This window comes from Poecilia formosa, unplaced genomic scaffold, assembly GCF_000485575.1.
Source record: "Poecilia formosa unplaced genomic scaffold, Poecilia_formosa-5.1.2 Scaffold105, whole genome shotgun sequence".
NCBI lineage: Eukaryota > Metazoa > Chordata > Actinopteri > Cyprinodontiformes > Poeciliidae > Poecilia > Poecilia formosa.
Window position 1 is genome coordinate 1,871,218 of NW_006800044.1, and position 16,846 is coordinate 1,888,063.

The 16,846-nt window shown below is 40.3% G+C and overlaps 1 protein-coding gene across 2 annotated transcripts; it reads right to left on the bottom strand.

Moving 5' to 3' along the window:
• Positions 1-5,273: 5,273 nt before the first annotated feature.
• LOC103143162 (palmitoyltransferase ZDHHC18-like) lies at positions 5,274-14,830 on the bottom strand. 2 transcript variants are annotated; one of them, XM_007559591.2, is made up of 10 exons: positions 14,210-14,827; positions 13,941-14,101; positions 13,592-13,741; positions 12,228-12,365; positions 12,070-12,121; positions 11,379-11,481; positions 11,184-11,296; positions 11,004-11,109; positions 8,525-8,598; positions 6,475-6,566 (listed from the first exon to the last, which is right to left on the bottom strand). In XM_007559591.2, exons 1-9 carry the CDS (start codon positions 14,440-14,442, stop codon positions 8,557-8,559), a joined length of 1,098 nt encoding a protein of 365 aa, XP_007559653.1. In that variant the 5' UTR covers positions 14,443-14,827; the 3' UTR covers positions 6,475-6,566; positions 8,525-8,556. The 2 variants fall into 2 exon arrangements, with proteins under 2 accessions (XP_016530508.1, XP_007559653.1); XM_016675022.1 differs by lacking the exon at positions 8,525-8,598 and having other exon boundaries at positions 5,274-6,566; positions 14,210-14,830.
• Positions 14,831-16,846: the final 2,016 nt, after the last annotated feature.

Sequence of the window (16,846 nt, forward strand, 5' to 3'; positions counted from 1 at the left end):
TGCCCAATTTACTACCTGTCTCCACGAGTCAGTTTCGCGTCGCACTCCCTTTGTTGTTTGAATAACAGAGCGTCGAGCGTAATAAGCGTTGCGGCTTCATTCCTTAAAGCCCAACTGGCCCGCACGTCGCTCGGGCTTGTCAGGAATATGTCTGGTCGTGCCTTTTCAGTGACTCAGCATCAGCTATCTATGTGTCTGACCTTTTCATCCCTCTGACTTTATTGTCGTTACAAAACTGGGCCATGACCACGTACATCAGGTTCAGTGATCCCTGTGGCTTAATGCGCAATCATCTGTTTGCGCTTAAGAGACTCGGAAGGCAGTATGGCGGCGATGCCGTTCTCTGAGTGTTAGGTTTAAGTCACAGGAAAGTAAATCAGGAGCATCGTCTCGGCATAAAGGTGTTATTTTAATGGGGGGAAGTGTATGGCTCCATCTTTTTACTGCAATAAATAAAGGTGCGTCATACTATAGGTGGATATTTACACATTTGCTTTAGGTTTACAAGTATTTTACTTTGAAATAAAATTATTTTTTAAAAACTAAACATTTTTGAGAAAGCAGCACAATCAAAAACTTAAAGAAAAAAAAATCTAAATAATTTAATCTCACTATATCAGAATGATGAGGACCAGCAGACAGATTAGGGAGATATTATGGAGTTTTTAGAAGGGTGAGCTTAAAAAACAAGATCACACAGTGCTTAATCCATCTTCTTAAAATGGGAGTAGTTATTATGGCAAACAGTCCACAGGCCCAATAGAGAATCCGTGGCATTAAAATTGATGTTCGCAGATGTTTTCCTTTCAATCTGACTGAACTTGAGCAATTTCAGAAGGAAGAGTCTCTCTAGTCTCTGGAAAAGAAGATCTCCCCCCCCAAAAAAACTGACAATTATAACTGCAGCCAATGGTGGATCTCCAAAGCACCGACTTTGGGGGCAAAAATACAAAAGCGTGCCGAGCTTCTCAGATGTTATTTGTCAGAAGATTTGAAAAAATATTCACCTTCCCAACTGGAGATTCATTTGTTGGAATGTTGTCTAAAATCATCCAACAAAACACTGAAGTTTGTGTTTGCAACGTGATCAAATTAGCACTTTAGCAGCTTGCAGGTGTCTATATTAAGCGGAGGCAAGTAAAAGGAAAACATGTTTCAGTTGATAAGAGAGTGTTACTATCACAGCGGGAAATTATGTCATGAGCAACCAAAGCATTTCCCTCTGATTAATTGAGCCATATCATGCAACCTCTGCTGATAATGGCTGCTGTGATAAAGTCTGCTCCGTTGGTACCCTGGTACTCTAATCCAATTCCCTGGCACATATTCACGTTTCCATGGCGAGCCCTTTTTTTTCCACTTCGCCACACGGAACCAACATCTTTCCGTCTGCAAGAACTTCGACGTCCCACATCCTCTCATTTATCTCTGGTCCACGGGATTTATATGATATAAAGTCTTTTCGTACATCAGGGTGGAAAAGTTGAGAATATTCTTTGTCTTTGTCAGCTTTTTATGTGAGCAGGGGCTCTCAACGCATCAAAACCTCAGCTTTCTGCATTGCAAACGGTAAATTGGTCTTCTTTTGCAATAAAAAGCCAGAGAAATTGTGATGAAACCGGTTTGGATTAATGATCACCACTTACAGATTCCTTTGTAGCTACATTGTTTGAGAGGTGACCGTGGAACGACCTGACCCCGCTGCCGTCTCCAAACAGCTCCCAGGTGAGGCTGACACAAGCCACCGTGCCCAAACACAGAGATAATCAGATCCACCCGGGTCACACCCAAAACCAAATTCCACGAAAAGCATTGTACAAATATGCAGATCAGTACAGAGCAAACTCGTCGCGCGCGTGAACACGCACGCTCTGCAGCCGTTTTTTGGTTGGCGAGGACTTTTTTCCTGTGTTTTTTCCATCAGCTTCAAGAGGCGAGTGCTGCAGAACTTTGGCATGTTTTAAAGGTTTTTAGTGGGTTTTGTCAGGCAAAATAGAAATGCAGCACATCTAAGCGTAGCAGGGCTTGTTTCATCAAACTCAGTTCTGGAATGCTGAACATTTCCACACCTTTTTGATTTTGTCATGTCACACACTTCAATGGGAATTTTATGTAATGAATCTCCAACATGTACAGAGCATAATTGCAAAGTGCAAAAATGATGTTTCCTGGTCCACTAAGTATTTTACATATGAAAATTTTAAAAGAGGGAACAGTTTAAGAGGGACTGGAGTGGAAACAAAAATACCTGCCACACTTTTCAGATTTATTGTGTTTAAAAAAAAATGTTTTAAAAAAGCAGTACATACGTTTCTAATGTACATTTATGCACTACTTTGTGTTGGTCTGTCACAGATAATCCAGATCAAAAACACCAAACTATTTGTTGCTGACGAAATACGACAAAGTTGAAGAACTGTGAAATCTTTGGCCACCAAGTTGACATTTCACTACTTGGCTTCAGTGGCGACACTCAGCATGCCAGTTTGTTCAGCTCAGCACAGGGTTAATTATATCCAGCCCCGCTGCCCCAGCAGAGAGACACGCTTTTAGCACAGCAGTGATGCTGACAGCAAGCTCTGACTCTGAGTCACCTGTTTGGTTCAGTGAAGAGCTTCACTTCACTTCTGCTCGGCTCGGCTCAGACCAGAGAGCCATGAGAAAAAGGCTTGTGAGGCTGTGACACACACGGCTGCACACATGACAGCAGAGCCCAACAGGTCTGGGGTAAGAGGAAAGAGGTGCAGTGAGTCACGCATGTGGTGGACGGCGGCCGGTGGCGAAGGGATGGCGTGACCTCACAATAAATTACCAGAAAAATCCCAGCCTTTTGAGTGGAGCACACTTTAGGAAAAACATATCACTTTTCCAGAAATATATTTCACCATGAAATCTTAATATTTCCAATATTTGGAACAAACATCTTTTGCCAACAGAACATCCGTCTCTGAAAAAATATTTCCCAAAGCTGCAACATACAGAGATAATGGTCTTTAATGATAATGGTCTTTCATCATTCTTCATGTAACACTGTCCAGAGTCCTGGTTCATGTCACATGATCTCGTCAGTTCAACAACAGGTTCTCCACAGGGCAGATATTGTCATGAAGACAGTGTGAGCTTGTGTCTGATCGTCCATTTCTGAGTTAATTTGCTTTGCATCACTAATCTGCTGAAATACACAATGATGAGCCATTTTTAGCTTATTGCTAGAGTCCTTAGGATCTGTCTTTAAAATCTCCAGACAAAGTTTCTTGGGCCTTTGGAGGAGAACAAGCCCACAGCACCACAGATCCCTCACCATCTCTAACAGCTTCTCCACAAACTGACTTTGCTTTACAGCAAAAACCACCTGAAGCGATTATCACTAAAATAATCAGTCTTAATCTCATGTAGCGTAAACACGGGGCTTTCCAGTAGTAACCAGCCAACTATTTACATTTGATGGAAGGAGAGAAAACTGTTTTGTTTTTTGGGGGGGGTTTTGCATGTCTTCAAACATTGTCAAGTAGCCAGCATCTAACTCTCACTATGGAGACCTGATAACCACTAAATAAACTCAGTTCTTTAACAAAGCTTTGAAGACTTTGCCATCTTCTGTGGCAACAGGATAAACTCAATTGTGCGTTCAGAAATGTTGCTAAAAGCTCCAATCGTTTTAAACATTTTTATCTAATGCGCTCGCTGTAGTTATTGCTATAAGTGTCATGTTTATTCATGTTTATATTTTGAAAATTTTTCTTAGAAAGATTTTTATCTTGCATCCTGTTCACTCCCCAATGTCATTCAAAGCTTTAATTTCTCCTCTTATTTTTTAGGAATAGATGGGGTGCCAATGAGGCATCAGGGATTCCGCATAAAACAATGTTTCCAGTCAATAAATGTGCTCAAATGTGCTTATTAGTATTTTTTTTTTCTTTCTTTCTTAAAAAATAATCTGCAGCAGCCAATAAGAACTGGCCATCTTTGAGTCAAGACTGCCTTCAGATCAACCCGCTTCAAAAGCCCTCGTAACTGGTCTCTGTCCTTGTAAAACACGATCCTTACACTCATCTTTGTCTCATCCCCTTTAAAACCATAACTGAGGTCCCCTGTGCGACGACTGGTTCCGTTTAAGATCCGACACATCTGCTGAGGTTGCGACGACACTTTGGCTTTTATTCTTTCGACGAGACGTTGAGCCAAAGGTTTGGCCATCTGTGTTTTGTTTGCTTGAAATACACAGGTTGTCATGCTGACATGCTTGAGTCCTTTGAAGTTAAATGATTTACTGTGTTCAGAGGAGTAGAAAAAAAAATCCATTATTCTTTTCGTGTTTCAAAGCAGACTGAAATATGTTGAGAGAGTACCTTGAGAGGTGGGTATCTTTTATCTCAATCCAAATGCGAGACGTCATTTAGAGTGAAACACATCTGCTTCTTTCTGTTCTTCCTGCTCCATAAGCCCAACACTGAGTGCAAATAGGTTTTATTAAAACGCCTGCAGGTAAACAGCAGCTTTACAAATACGACTGGCTCGGCAAGGAAGAAAACGCAAAACGGAAATAACTCATCCTGGCATGCGAGAGGTTGGTTTGCATCCTGCATTCCAGCATCCTGGAGCAGGTGGATGCATCTTTGTATTTCTGCACATCATGACTTTATGTTCTAGGACTTTCCAGGTCGAATGCATTGCTGGTCTTTGGATCTGTGTCGAGCATTTAGTGCTTCACACTGTCCACATCTGACAGAAACACTCTGAGCACATGTGGACAGCATGCACCTTCACGCCGTTTCCACGAGGCATCGGTCTTAAAGAATGAACTCTGCTCGATACCCCGCTTTCCTCCTGTGCGGGTTTTGTCCATTTGTTTTGATCACTGTGTAACTGGGAGCAGATTTTTTTATTTTATTTTTTTTTTTAGAAACGAATAAACTTTCAACAAACATGGATGTTTATTGGTCATATGATACAGTTGTACTGCTACACTGCAAAATACAAACAAGTTTGTTCGTACAAGCACTGCTTGTAACTGTCTACGCAACCTACAGGCCTCGCTGCAGACTGATTCATGAGCTACGCCAAAGTGAATCCTCACAAACTCACCACAGATGGACACGTTGAAAGCTCAAATACAAAAAAATATATAAGTAAATAAAGTGAAAAAGGCATTTGCCCTATTGATGTCCACATTACTAAATAAAGATTGAGCTGAATTTGCTGTTCACATCCTGCCCCCTAGTGGTGCTCTCCACCTCCTGCATTTTGCTGTGTATTAATATGACAGTTTCAGGTTTTGTGTTGAAATCGTCGGATATGTGCTGCAGGCAAAACCGATAAAAACGCGTGAAGACAGAAAACACTAAACATCATGTCAGCAACAAATACTTCCGAATGAGTTCCAAAAAAAAAAAAAAGTTGCAAAGATGATTCAAATGCTTTGTTTTCCCGTCCAATTTTTAAATGTTTAGACACAGAGGAAACAAAGAATTACTAAAGAATTACTAAAACATTTCATCCTGTTCCACATGGGACATCTGAACAAACTATGTAATTTTAACATCGTTGTCCAGTTTTAGCTTCTTTATGTACTGAGCCCAAGGACACCGAAGGGGAAAAAAAAAAAAAAACGATAAAATGTAACTTTTAAAAGACAACCTTTTCCAAAACCTTTGGTTTCTTGCAAAAGGATTTGCAAAATTCCAACAAGTATGAAATCCTTGTCCGTCTATAACCAACCCTTCAAACATAGATGGGACAATGTAGATGACGATGCGTGAGGCTTTTCGTTGTTAAAATGGTTCACTCTCTGGAAAACTGAGCAAAGTCCAACATTTGTTTCTGGCTTCTTATACACAAAACATCCAAACTCATGTTTGCATATTATGTTAGAACTCAAACACTGAGGTTATCAGCAGAAGGAGTGCTGGGACATTTCAAGCGTCCTAAAAAAGATGTGAAAAAATATCTCTATATTGTGCTCTCAAGTGTTACTAAGATTCCCCTCCATTTTGAAGGATGTGTACAACTGGACACTAGTGACTTAAATTAACCGTAAGCCCTCACCAGGACATTTTTGCGACACCAAATTCCAACATGCACCGAGTCTCTGACTAAGTGTCTTTGTGTCCAAAACCACTGCCTGACAATAAACAGCAGCGATGTGTGCAGCCTGAGGAGCGCACAGTCCCCACCATGACTCCATGTCTGCCCTGATGGTGACCAAAGCGCCCTTAATGTTGAGGGATGAAACCAATGTCAGGCCCGTCGCCCAGAACCAGCGCCCTGCGGCTTAGCGTGGGCGAGGGAGAAGCCAGGCGGAAGGCCGGGTTGATCGAGTGCAGCGAGTCTCTCCTGTTGTTTTTGCTGAAAGCGACAGGGGTCAACAGGGGACAGGGGTCAACCACAGCCTGGCGGGCGAGCTGCCGTGAGCAGCCGGAGGAGAGGGAGGGCTCTGCGGTTGCTGGGGCGCTGCTGGAAACCTCCTGGACCAGCGGCGAGGTCTTGGGGTTCCCTGAAGGGCACAGGCCATGAAAGTCAGAGGAGTGGAGCATCCTTTCCAGCACGTCCTTCGTGCTCTGAGTGCACTGTGTGGAGAAAGATAAACAGGGCAAATCAAGAACAAAGGCAGACTTTGAACAGGAAAGAGTTCGAATCAAGCAGGATTAATTTGGAAACCGTCTTCACGGTGAGAGCAGCGAGACAAAGCCTCGGGGCAAGGCTTGCAAAAAGGACGCACGTGAAGAAGCAATGGAGGAAGTGAATTGAACGTATGGAGTGACATTAGAGGGCAACCATGCACAAGCCATGATCCCAGAGAATTGGAAAGTTATCTAAACGGCAGAAATCTTTATCTTAAATTAGTGTCAATGTAACTATTTGAACAGTTACTTTGTGTTTCTGCTGGACTTAGGCGGAAATACAAAGAAACTATTTTAGTTTCGGTTTCTTCCGACCAATGTCTTGAAGAGGCTTTAGGCAAATTTAATGTTAGGCCTCCGAAATATCTCTGGAAGAGAAGGACAGAACATACTGTGTAACAAGTAGCACTATTTCTGAAACATTTTTGAAATGAGGTTTAGTGGTGGTGATCAGAAGACAGTGAAACTTTTGAGCTTGTAGTGAATAGTGTAAGAAAAACACACAATAAATTAGTTTAATTCATTGATGCCTCTCAGTAAATTAAACCAAACTTAATTTATTTCAGTAATTAAATTCAAAAAGTAAAACTAAGTTATATATAGATACGAATTCGTAGTACAGTTATATTTTTAAATACTTTTTTTCTGTTGGATGATTATGACATAAAGCTGATGAAAACCCACGTTTAAAATTTAGCATAAAAATCCTACAGATCATCTTCAGTGTCTCCCTGAACTACATCAAACTCTTTAGTGAGATTTGCTTGTGCAGATTTTTCTACCAAACGTTTTCCTTCCACTTAACTTCCCATTACTATGCTTTGATGCAGAGCTCTGTGAACAGCCGACTTCTTCCTGAATGACATTTTGTCACTTACGCCCCTAGCGGAGGGTGTCAACGTGTGCTAGACGACTATCAAAAACATCAACGTTCATTGGGACTGTGAACATAACATTTCTACATCAAAAATTGATTAGTCTTTTTATCGGTCCTATGTGATGTAATGTTTTAATGACTAATATTTAGGGTTTCCGTTGGCTGTAAGCAACAATCATAATTAGTAATAAATCCATATGTGAGGCAGATTTTTTAAAGATTAATTACCAAAGTAAATAAACCAATCTATGATTTCTAATTTACTGAGGTGGAGCAGTATTTTTAAGAATTCACATTCAAAAGTTTGAGATAATTAAAGTTAAGATTTTCAAATTTAAGAGTTATTATTATTATTATTATTATTATTCTAAAGAAATCTTATGAATAAAGTGATAATATCCATTGGAGTGAAGATATATATATATATATTTTAATTACAAAGATGTACTGGAAGCTGAAACCTTCAATTCAAAACTCAACAGGATCCATGAAAAGAAGTGACCTACATCTGTGCTCTGGAAGAGAAAAAGCTGCATAAGCAGGACAGAAAACAGATCTGAGCACATCTCGGATCGATCGATGTGTTTTGTTGTCTTTGTTCATATATTGGGGGGAAAAAAAGTAATCAAGCTGATTAGTGAAGCAGCTAAATAAATAAATGCTCCTTACGAGGTAAGATTCAAACTACATGTGCATACAGATTTAAGTTTTGTTGCCTTTTAGAAAACCTTGCTAGAGACGTGGTTTGTGCTAGATCATCAGCCGTAAGAGCAAGGTTGATCCTGCAGCGAGCGAGCGAGTGAGCGAGCAAACGTTAATGACGGCAAACGTGATTGGCTGTGATGAAGCATGCAAACCCACAACCATGAGTGATCCACACCATCATCAGACACCCATCACAAAATCTGCACAGGCTGCATCTGGCATAGTTAGTAGAGCAGAATGTAAGCGGTACAGAGGAGCTGACGCAGAAAATGGAAAGTGATGAGATGTTGGGGTTGGCTCGACATCGACGCCCTACTCTTACCATCGACTGTCTACCTGTAGCACTGTTTACCTTCAGGCTGTGCAGGACAAAGAAAATTCCTGACAGTTCTCCTCCTGGCAGGATGGAACGGATACAGTACACAACACAGAGGGTGAGATTTGTCATGTGTCACACAGTTACAGTCATGGTAAAAAAGTAAAAAAAAAAAATAGGAAAGAAAGTACACCCTGTGTCAGTTCAAGTATTCACCGCCTCCTAAAATACATTCAAATTTCATGTACGAAAGTACTTAAATTCAGAATCCACTGTGTCATTATCAAAGGTGAAAGAAGGCACAATGGAAATGTTTGTGAATTATACGTACGCCCAAATAACCCTAAAATGTTGAGTTCAAGTCAGAAGTTGACATACACTCATTTGAATGAAATTCACATTGATTTGAGGTTTTTAATTATCTTTTTCTAGAGGAACGATGCAGATTTCAAAACGCAAATCTTAAAAATTAAGTTTAAATTTAATGCTAATTTGTTTTTCTAAGCCACACGCGTGCAAATTCATATATGCAACTCCATCGTACTTAAATAGACTTTAGAGTTGGACAGTTTGATTAAAATGTTTTCTGCCACAGATCCAGCCTTAACGGGCTGTTAATACGTTTTCTAAGTTTTATGTTGCCTTGCTTTATACGTTGCTAAAATAGTTTTGGTGTGTTTAGGATCACTGTGTCCAGAGTTCAAACTCTCACCCACAGACCATGACAGACTGAGAAGTTGTTGACCAAACAAGTAGAGACTCTGCTCCAAAACTGACACCTTCCAATATTCAGCAGCTGCCCCCATGGAGGATCTGGAAAGTCTTCAGGAGAACTTTTGAAGCTTACACAAAATAAAAACGATGAGTTGAGGTGACGCTTTCAAGCTAATGAGGTGAGCAACATCATAATAAATAAGACAGGCTAACATCAAGTTTAAAATGGCTCCATTTTGAGCCACAGTGAAAAACTGTGCTTATGTGCCAGGAAAACAATTTATATGAACTTTGCCCTTTCTGATAACTGGCCCAGTGAAAAAGTTTGTTCCTACCCTGGTGTCTGCAAACAGACATTTATCTACTGATCAGTGGGGGTGCAAGTACACATCTGAGTCTGTGTGTGTAGTTTTAATCGTCTTTGGAATAACAAATTATTCCCCTCTGGGGAACATAAAGCTGTAATTAGAAGTAGTGGTGAAAAAAGAAAGAGAAAACCAGAAGTCGTAAATATTATTTCCTCAATCGTCTGTCATTTCAAGCGTTGAAGTAAGATCTAGATCAGGCAAGGACAGAAAGGAAGTCCCTCTAAATGGTAAAAACTGCAAGCAGAGCCTGAGATAATAATATTCAACCAAATATTACATCTAAGCAGTTTGTTGCAATTGCAATTTTGGACAACTTTTACGTTGCATGACGTGATGATTCAACATATTGACACTTATTAGAAATCCAACAAACAATTTCTAATAAGACGTGCAAGCTAAAAATGAGGGTGTGCAAACTTCTGATTCAAAGTGTACAACATACAGAAAAACAACAATTTGAAAGGGGTGTACTTTCTTTTTTACCATAACCAAGTAAAAGGTATACAAAATGTGTATCTGAATCGGTTTTGAAGAGCAGGCTCCTGATGAAAGGTTAAAAACAGCTTCAAATGTAAAATGTTCAAAGACAAGACTAAACTCAAAGCAGACCAAAACTCAAAATACAAAAATAACATTTATTTAACAAATAAAGCAACTCATTTTTATCATCATGACGATAAAAATAAAGCAATGGACAAAGCAAATAATAAAACATTTTGCTATGCTGAAAATACTCAAAGAGAAATGTACTTCAGGCATACGAGTAATGATTCCTAATAAAGTGCTGATAACCCAACAGATGTCCACTTAAAGGCCCTGATAATGAAAACTGGTAGAATATTCCTATAAAAACATGCAAAAATAAAGTCAGTAGTTTAACAACATGGAGCATGGCAGAGAAACATGTTCGTTAAGGCAAATAAATAAAAACAAAAACTTAAAGAGAAACAAGGCGTTTACTGTCCAGTTAACATAGTTGCTGCAGTCTGACCGTCGGCCAGCTCAACTTTAATCTTAACAGATGATTTCAGTCTCAGTTGTAAAAAGTCAAACTAAAAAGTTCTCTGCTCACGTCCAGCTGCACTAATCCGATCACCTCTACTTTGAAAACTTGAACCTGATGTGATCAGTTATTTCAACCGAACTCTGGTGACGTTTCGTTGAGACGCTCGTTTTTCAATAACAGAAAGAAAAAAAACACAATCATGGTGCAAAGTTCTTAACAACGGTAGCAGAAATGTAACTGCTGGTGGTTGACGCTAATCGAAGGACTGAAGCTGGAGGTCTGGAGGCTGACGGAGGGGGACGCACAGGGTGGGAGGGGCTAACAACCACACAGCAACAAGAGGGGAGGCGGGGAGGCGTTCGGGACCGGGGAGGGACCGCAAGCGCTTTCATCATACCATGTTCGCATCGCTCTTGGGCGTGAAGGGAGGCAGCTCCATCTCTGAGGCCGCGGCGGCCGGGATCGCCTCGTCGGGAGGGAGGAACCCTCTTCGATCAATCAGGCTGGAAACAAAGCGGACCGTGACACGCGGTTCGAACAAGGAGAGGGATTGAAAGCGTGACAAATAATTACGCACCTGGGAGGCATTGGGCCGCATAACGTAGCACAGCAGTTGGTGATGATGTTGCTGTAAGTGTAGGGGTTTCCGGACTCCTCCGCTCCCCGCTTACCCGACCACGACCCCTTGATCTGTTGATCAGCACACCGATCAGCAAGTAATAAACGCCTCAGCCCAACCCAGCGCCGTCAATTTACAGACTGGAATACTCACGTCTTCATTCGTGGTGAGATTGGAGGCTACTAAGTAGGTGTGGAAGCCTGAGAGGCCCAAAATAGACCAGATGGAGAAAAAGCAAATCACCAATTCCACCACAGTGCACAGGGAAGAGTCAAGGCAAAAGTGTTAACATACATGGCACCAGTCACAAAGGGCGAGTATTAGATCTCACACTCATCTCTACACAAGCTGGGAGAAGACTTTGATCAAGGCAGCTCATCAGCTTTTACACAGATTAATGGTAATAAATAAGAATATCATGAAAAAAGTTAATTTCAGGAACATATTATATTAGGACGATATATGGGATTCACTTTCTGAATTTAATTACTGGAATAAAAAAAAGTTAAATAACATTCAAATGTACTATCATTTAATTAGATAAAATTGAAAAGGCAAGCAGACAAACATAAACTCACTCCTGCTTGTAGTAGATAAAATAATCAAAACTGAATCTCAATTACCTGGAAATGTATATTATTTTTCACTAAAATCATCTCAAACAGCCATAAAACACCAAATCTTCTGTTTAAAAGCACTTTTGCTGGGCAGGCTGCTTCTAAAAAGAGAGCGCAGCATTAAGTGCTCCGGTAAATGCCAAATTGGCACCAAATTTAGTCAGATCTGACTCAGCCCACTAACATTTTAAAATAACAATAATAAAAAAAGACTATACAAAGGATATCTTGCAGGACTCTCCTGAACGGCTTGAACGATGCCTTTCTTTGCTTGAGAACCTGTAAAGAAAAGAAGAAAAAAAAAAAGAAGAAAAAATCTGAAAACTAATCTTGGCTCATGACAAATGATCCATCTCCTTCCCTTTTAAGCGATGTGGCCACTTACGGAGGGTGATATGTGTGATGACGCAGGCAAATATAAAAGATGTCAGGAAAGACAGAGAGATGATGAAGCTGTAGAAATAGCGGTAGTTGCGTTTCCCGACACAGTTCCCCACCCATGGGCAGTGGTGATCAAATCGCTCTGAAGGAACAGAAAAATGGAAAATATGTCAAATATCGGCAGTAGCTCGTAAAGAGATCAACAACAAAAAAGAAAAAAAAAAGAAAATGCTGGGAAGTAAAACTCTTAAATGAACCATCATCTGGAAAACATGCTAATTATGACTTTTTTTTTTTTAGTGTGGAAGTTGTTACTGAGGAAAGAAGACTCATATTTTCAGTATCGGTGAGAAACCACAAAAAATACAAAATGAGGAACAAACACCTAAAAGGAAACTATTTTCTGCAGAAGCAGTCCAACTGATCATTTATGCTACCGATACACTGCAGTTAAGGTGAATACATTACAGGAAAGTTGCTCTATTTTATCCTGTTAAGAACCATCACATCTTCATAAGAAGAAATGATGGTTTTAGGAAATCTCAGTCCATATTGATTAGAGTTTGGTTTAGCGGTGCCCCACAGAGGGCGCTGTTTACCACTATATTTGCTCATACAAATCTAAGACTGTAAGTATGTTTTCTTTGCTTTAAATTGTAAAATCTTATCTGACTGCAGAGCTGTGTAACGGACTCGTCTCTCTCACATATGCAGTACCATGTCATCAATTAACCAATGATCAAAGAACAGTTCCTCTGCACAGATGAGTGATTTAACAGTGCAACATAAAACGGTAAATCTGAGCTTTTTCCTCATAAATCTTAAAGATTTATTGTTACTTATAGCTTACAGGGGAAAAAAAATCTGAGTTTTGAAGCTACAACTTTGCAAATCAGAAAAGTGAAATCCAGCAACAAAATAATCCATAATTGAATCACTAATCACTAGATGGTCACCGATGGCATACAGTAGGATGGAAAGTGACAACAGTTAAGAGTCGAGTCTTGTGATGAGCAGAGGCTGGTGGGGTTTTGCTGTACACAACACAGGACACAGTCACTTCCTGTAACTTGGTCACTAAAAAAAAAAAAAAAATCAGTTTGTGAAATGCACAGCTAAAATTTCCCCACTCTGTTAGGGAAGTGACCTCAACACCAGTTCTCTTGAAAGCAAATGGTTAACAGCAACAGGGATGATTTGGATTTAATGAGAGTGATAAAATCGATTTCATTCTGATAAAAACATATAGGCAGTCCCAAACTTTTCAATGATGACCTAAGACTTTAGGCAACAAGTGAGTTAGTTTATTTTATTTTTTTTTTTTATAAAGCAAAAGAATAAGTGGTGATCCTCCAAAACTATTCTTACCAACACAGTTGTCACACAGACTGCAGTGGGAGGTCCGTGGAGGCCGGAACATCTTGCAAGTGAAGCAGTACTTGAGCTTTACCACCTGCTGGTTGATGAGGATCTCCTTGGTTCGAGGAGGCGGGCGATATGTTGAGGATCCAGAGGTATCTGTGAATAAAAGATGTGACATTTTAACAACACGTGTCCTCCAGCACGATCAGATCAAGGTGTGTGTGTGCAGCTATAGGCTCCTCCTGCCATGACACGGCGCAGTAAGCTGCTTAGGTCTTTGTCTATGTTTCCACAACAAACGTGTCCTCCATATGGCAAAGTTCTTTTTGCCATATGTTCAAGCGGGGGATCTTACCTATCTGCCTCTCTATGTCTGCGGCTTCGTCTGCCGTGGCTCTGGGTAAAATGCCTGGATCTGTAAAGCTGGTTCTTAGCAAGGAGGCGACCACAAACAAGAAGAGCACCCCTCCTATCACAGGTATACAGACGGTCAGATGCTCCACCAGGAAGGGGCAACTGTTGGAAATAAAACAAGTTTCATTACAGCAACACTAAAAAAAGAAGAAAAAAAAACAACTTCTCGTGTTTTATTTATAGTCGTACAGCAGTCTACAAGTTACTCACTCGAAAGCAAAGAAAAGGCCACTAGTGACAACAATAAGGCCTAGTGTTAGAGGAAGGACGCCGTTCTGTCTGGCCAGGATGAGCCGTCCGTCGCAGAAAAATCTGTTTTTCCCCGGGAAAGCTTCCCATTTTCTCCGCGGGCGCTGCACCTTCTTCTCGGCGGGGTTTTGAGCCGACAGCGGCGAAACGGAGAGCGCCCGTGGGTCGATCTGCTGGTACTCGCAGTTCTTCATCGTCTACGCGGTTCGGAGGTAGCAAAAAAGGCACCCAAACCCCTCCTTTACACTCAGGAGACGGTATTCTCAAGATTCATTTACAGGACATTTATTTGTTACTCCTGATAGCACTCAGCTGTCCATCCTGAAGCTAAGTCCAGCTAGCTAGCGTAGCAACAAAGGCATTCTTCTTCCTAGGTCAGTTTTACCAGCTGAATACATTCGCGGGCTGACGACGAACAAACCGACATGTTTGGTTGTTAAATTAAATCCGTGTGTATATATCGGCGAAACATTTTGTAAAGCAAACGCGAATTTTATGTAGACAGAGACGGCAGGTCAGGTTAACTGGACTGGTTCTCCTTTTTCCTTTACTACCAACAGACGTGCGTCATAGCGAGCATAGACATCGCAAAGTAGACGCAGCATGAGCGTCAGGTTTGTGCGCTAACGTTGCCGCCATATTTTGAGTGGCATATATATTTTTTCTGTTAGAAAGGGCTACATTGTTAAAGCTGGGTTACTGTAAAATACTATATTTCTGATGGATCAACAGAAGGTAGCGCATATTTGTAAAGCGAAAGGAAACACTAATTTTAAAGTTTTAATTTTCCAAGTAAAAAACAGAAAACCATTCCATTGTAGCTCTGCCTGTACAGTTAGGTTTATCCTACTGTAAGATGGCCCAACTGGCCCAGTTTATTTTTGCAGCCTGTAAAATGCTTTTTTGCAGAACTTACAAGAAAAGCCTTGATGTCCCCATTCCCTGCTGGTGAAGAGCATTACTACAGCATGATGCTGCCACCACCACTACTATGGTTCAGTATGAGGGTGATGTTTTTTTTTATTTGCTGCAGGTTTGATTTTGCTTGCATTTCACTGATGCACTTTTTCCACAAGTGTGTCATGTCCCCACACTTATGGTAAACTGTAAACAGGACTTTTCAACAATGGCTGGACTAAACAATTGTATTTAATCAGGTTTAAATATATCCAGGTGGAATGTTTACTAATTAAGTGACTGGATTTTATGTAGAAATACGCAAGTAAACATAAATGTACTACACTCTGTTTGTAAGGAAGAAAAATTAATTCTTTCTCCTCCTTCCCATCTTCTTTACTAGCTCCTTAGGTCTATATTTCACATGTAATCCCAATAAAATTCATGGAAGTTATGGAATATATTTTTCCTATCATATTTAGATTTTCACACTGTTCATTTCGGCTCGATTATTCCCTCCATTTTCTTTCAAAAAAACGAAAACATGCATTTTCCTGCCTATCTAGAACCTTCCGCTCACAACATAAGGTGAGCGTCTACTCTTATATATCTATGGTGGCGAGAACGTAAAAATGACGAACGCACTACGTTAAATTTGAAGGACAATAGGAGTATGGAAAAAATTCAACAAACTCTGGGTCAGCCTGCGAATTCCGAGTTAGCTTACTCCGAGTGGGAAAACCCAGGCTCTTCGGTATCAGAACCGCTGGTTTCCATGAGTTCAGTGGACTCGGAGTTGGTTCACCTGGAAGCAAGCGCGAGCACCAGCGCCATCCAAACCCTTCCTGCGGATGCCTTCAGTGAACACACCAACAGCTCCTAAAAGAGATCGACTTATTTCACGCCGCTAGAGCAGAGGGTCCTCCTTCAGGCTTACGAAGAGCATGCTCACATATTTAGTGAAAAGAGCAACAAGGCAGCAGCAGCTACAGCGAGACAGGCTGCATGGAAGAGCATTGCTGCCCGAGTCAATGCGTCGGAATGCACCACGCCATTTATCTGTATGAAAAAAAAAAGGGGGAAAAAAAGGAAGAAAAAAGTGGTATATTGGATAAAATTTGGTTTTCATTTAGGTGTAACTCAGGGGAAAAACGGACTTGGATGCAACTGAAAATGAAGTATAAAAATATGATTCAGAAAGCTAAGACATGAACGAATATAGCTATAATTCAGTAGTTAATTCAACAAGTTATAGACTTAATTCTTTCCCTCATTATAATACTTAACATACAGTGACTTGCAGAAGTAGCATTTTCTCGATGTGTTTTATTGGGATTGTGAAATGAAAGAAAAATGATTCAGGGTTTTCAAAAATGTTTTATAAATAAAAATTTCAAAGGTGCTGTGTGAATTTCTGTTCTCAACTTCCTTTACCCCGATAAATAAAATCCAGTGCAGCAAATGACCCTCAGAGGTCTGCTAATTATTAGAGTCCATCTGTGTGTTTGATCTCAGAATGAAACATTAAAAAATAGTTTGCATAGAAGTATGAAAACAATCATGATTAATCATTTACTGAAATAATTGTCAACTATAATAATAATCGATTAATTGTTAACTTGGAGCACACAAACTTAAAAAAAAGGTAATTTGCTGAAAGAACAACATATTCAGTGAAGTAATTCAGCCAAAACTGTATTT

What these genes read in the sequence shown, in the direction of transcription:
- LOC103143162 (XM_016675022.1), bottom strand. Translation starts at nt 14,442, where the DNA reads ATGAAGAACTGCGAGTACCAGCAGATCGACCCACGGGCGCTCTCCGTT. An exon ending in TCTGTGTGACAACTGTGTTG is followed by an intron (nt 12,366 to 13,591) that starts GTAAGAATAGTT and finishes CTGTTCCTTCAG; the next exon opens with AGCGATTTGATCACCACTGC. An exon ending in ATCTCACCACGAATGAAGAC is followed by an intron (nt 11,297 to 11,378) that starts GTGAGTATTCCA and finishes GCTGATCAACAG; the next exon opens with ATCAAGGGGTCGTGGTCGGG.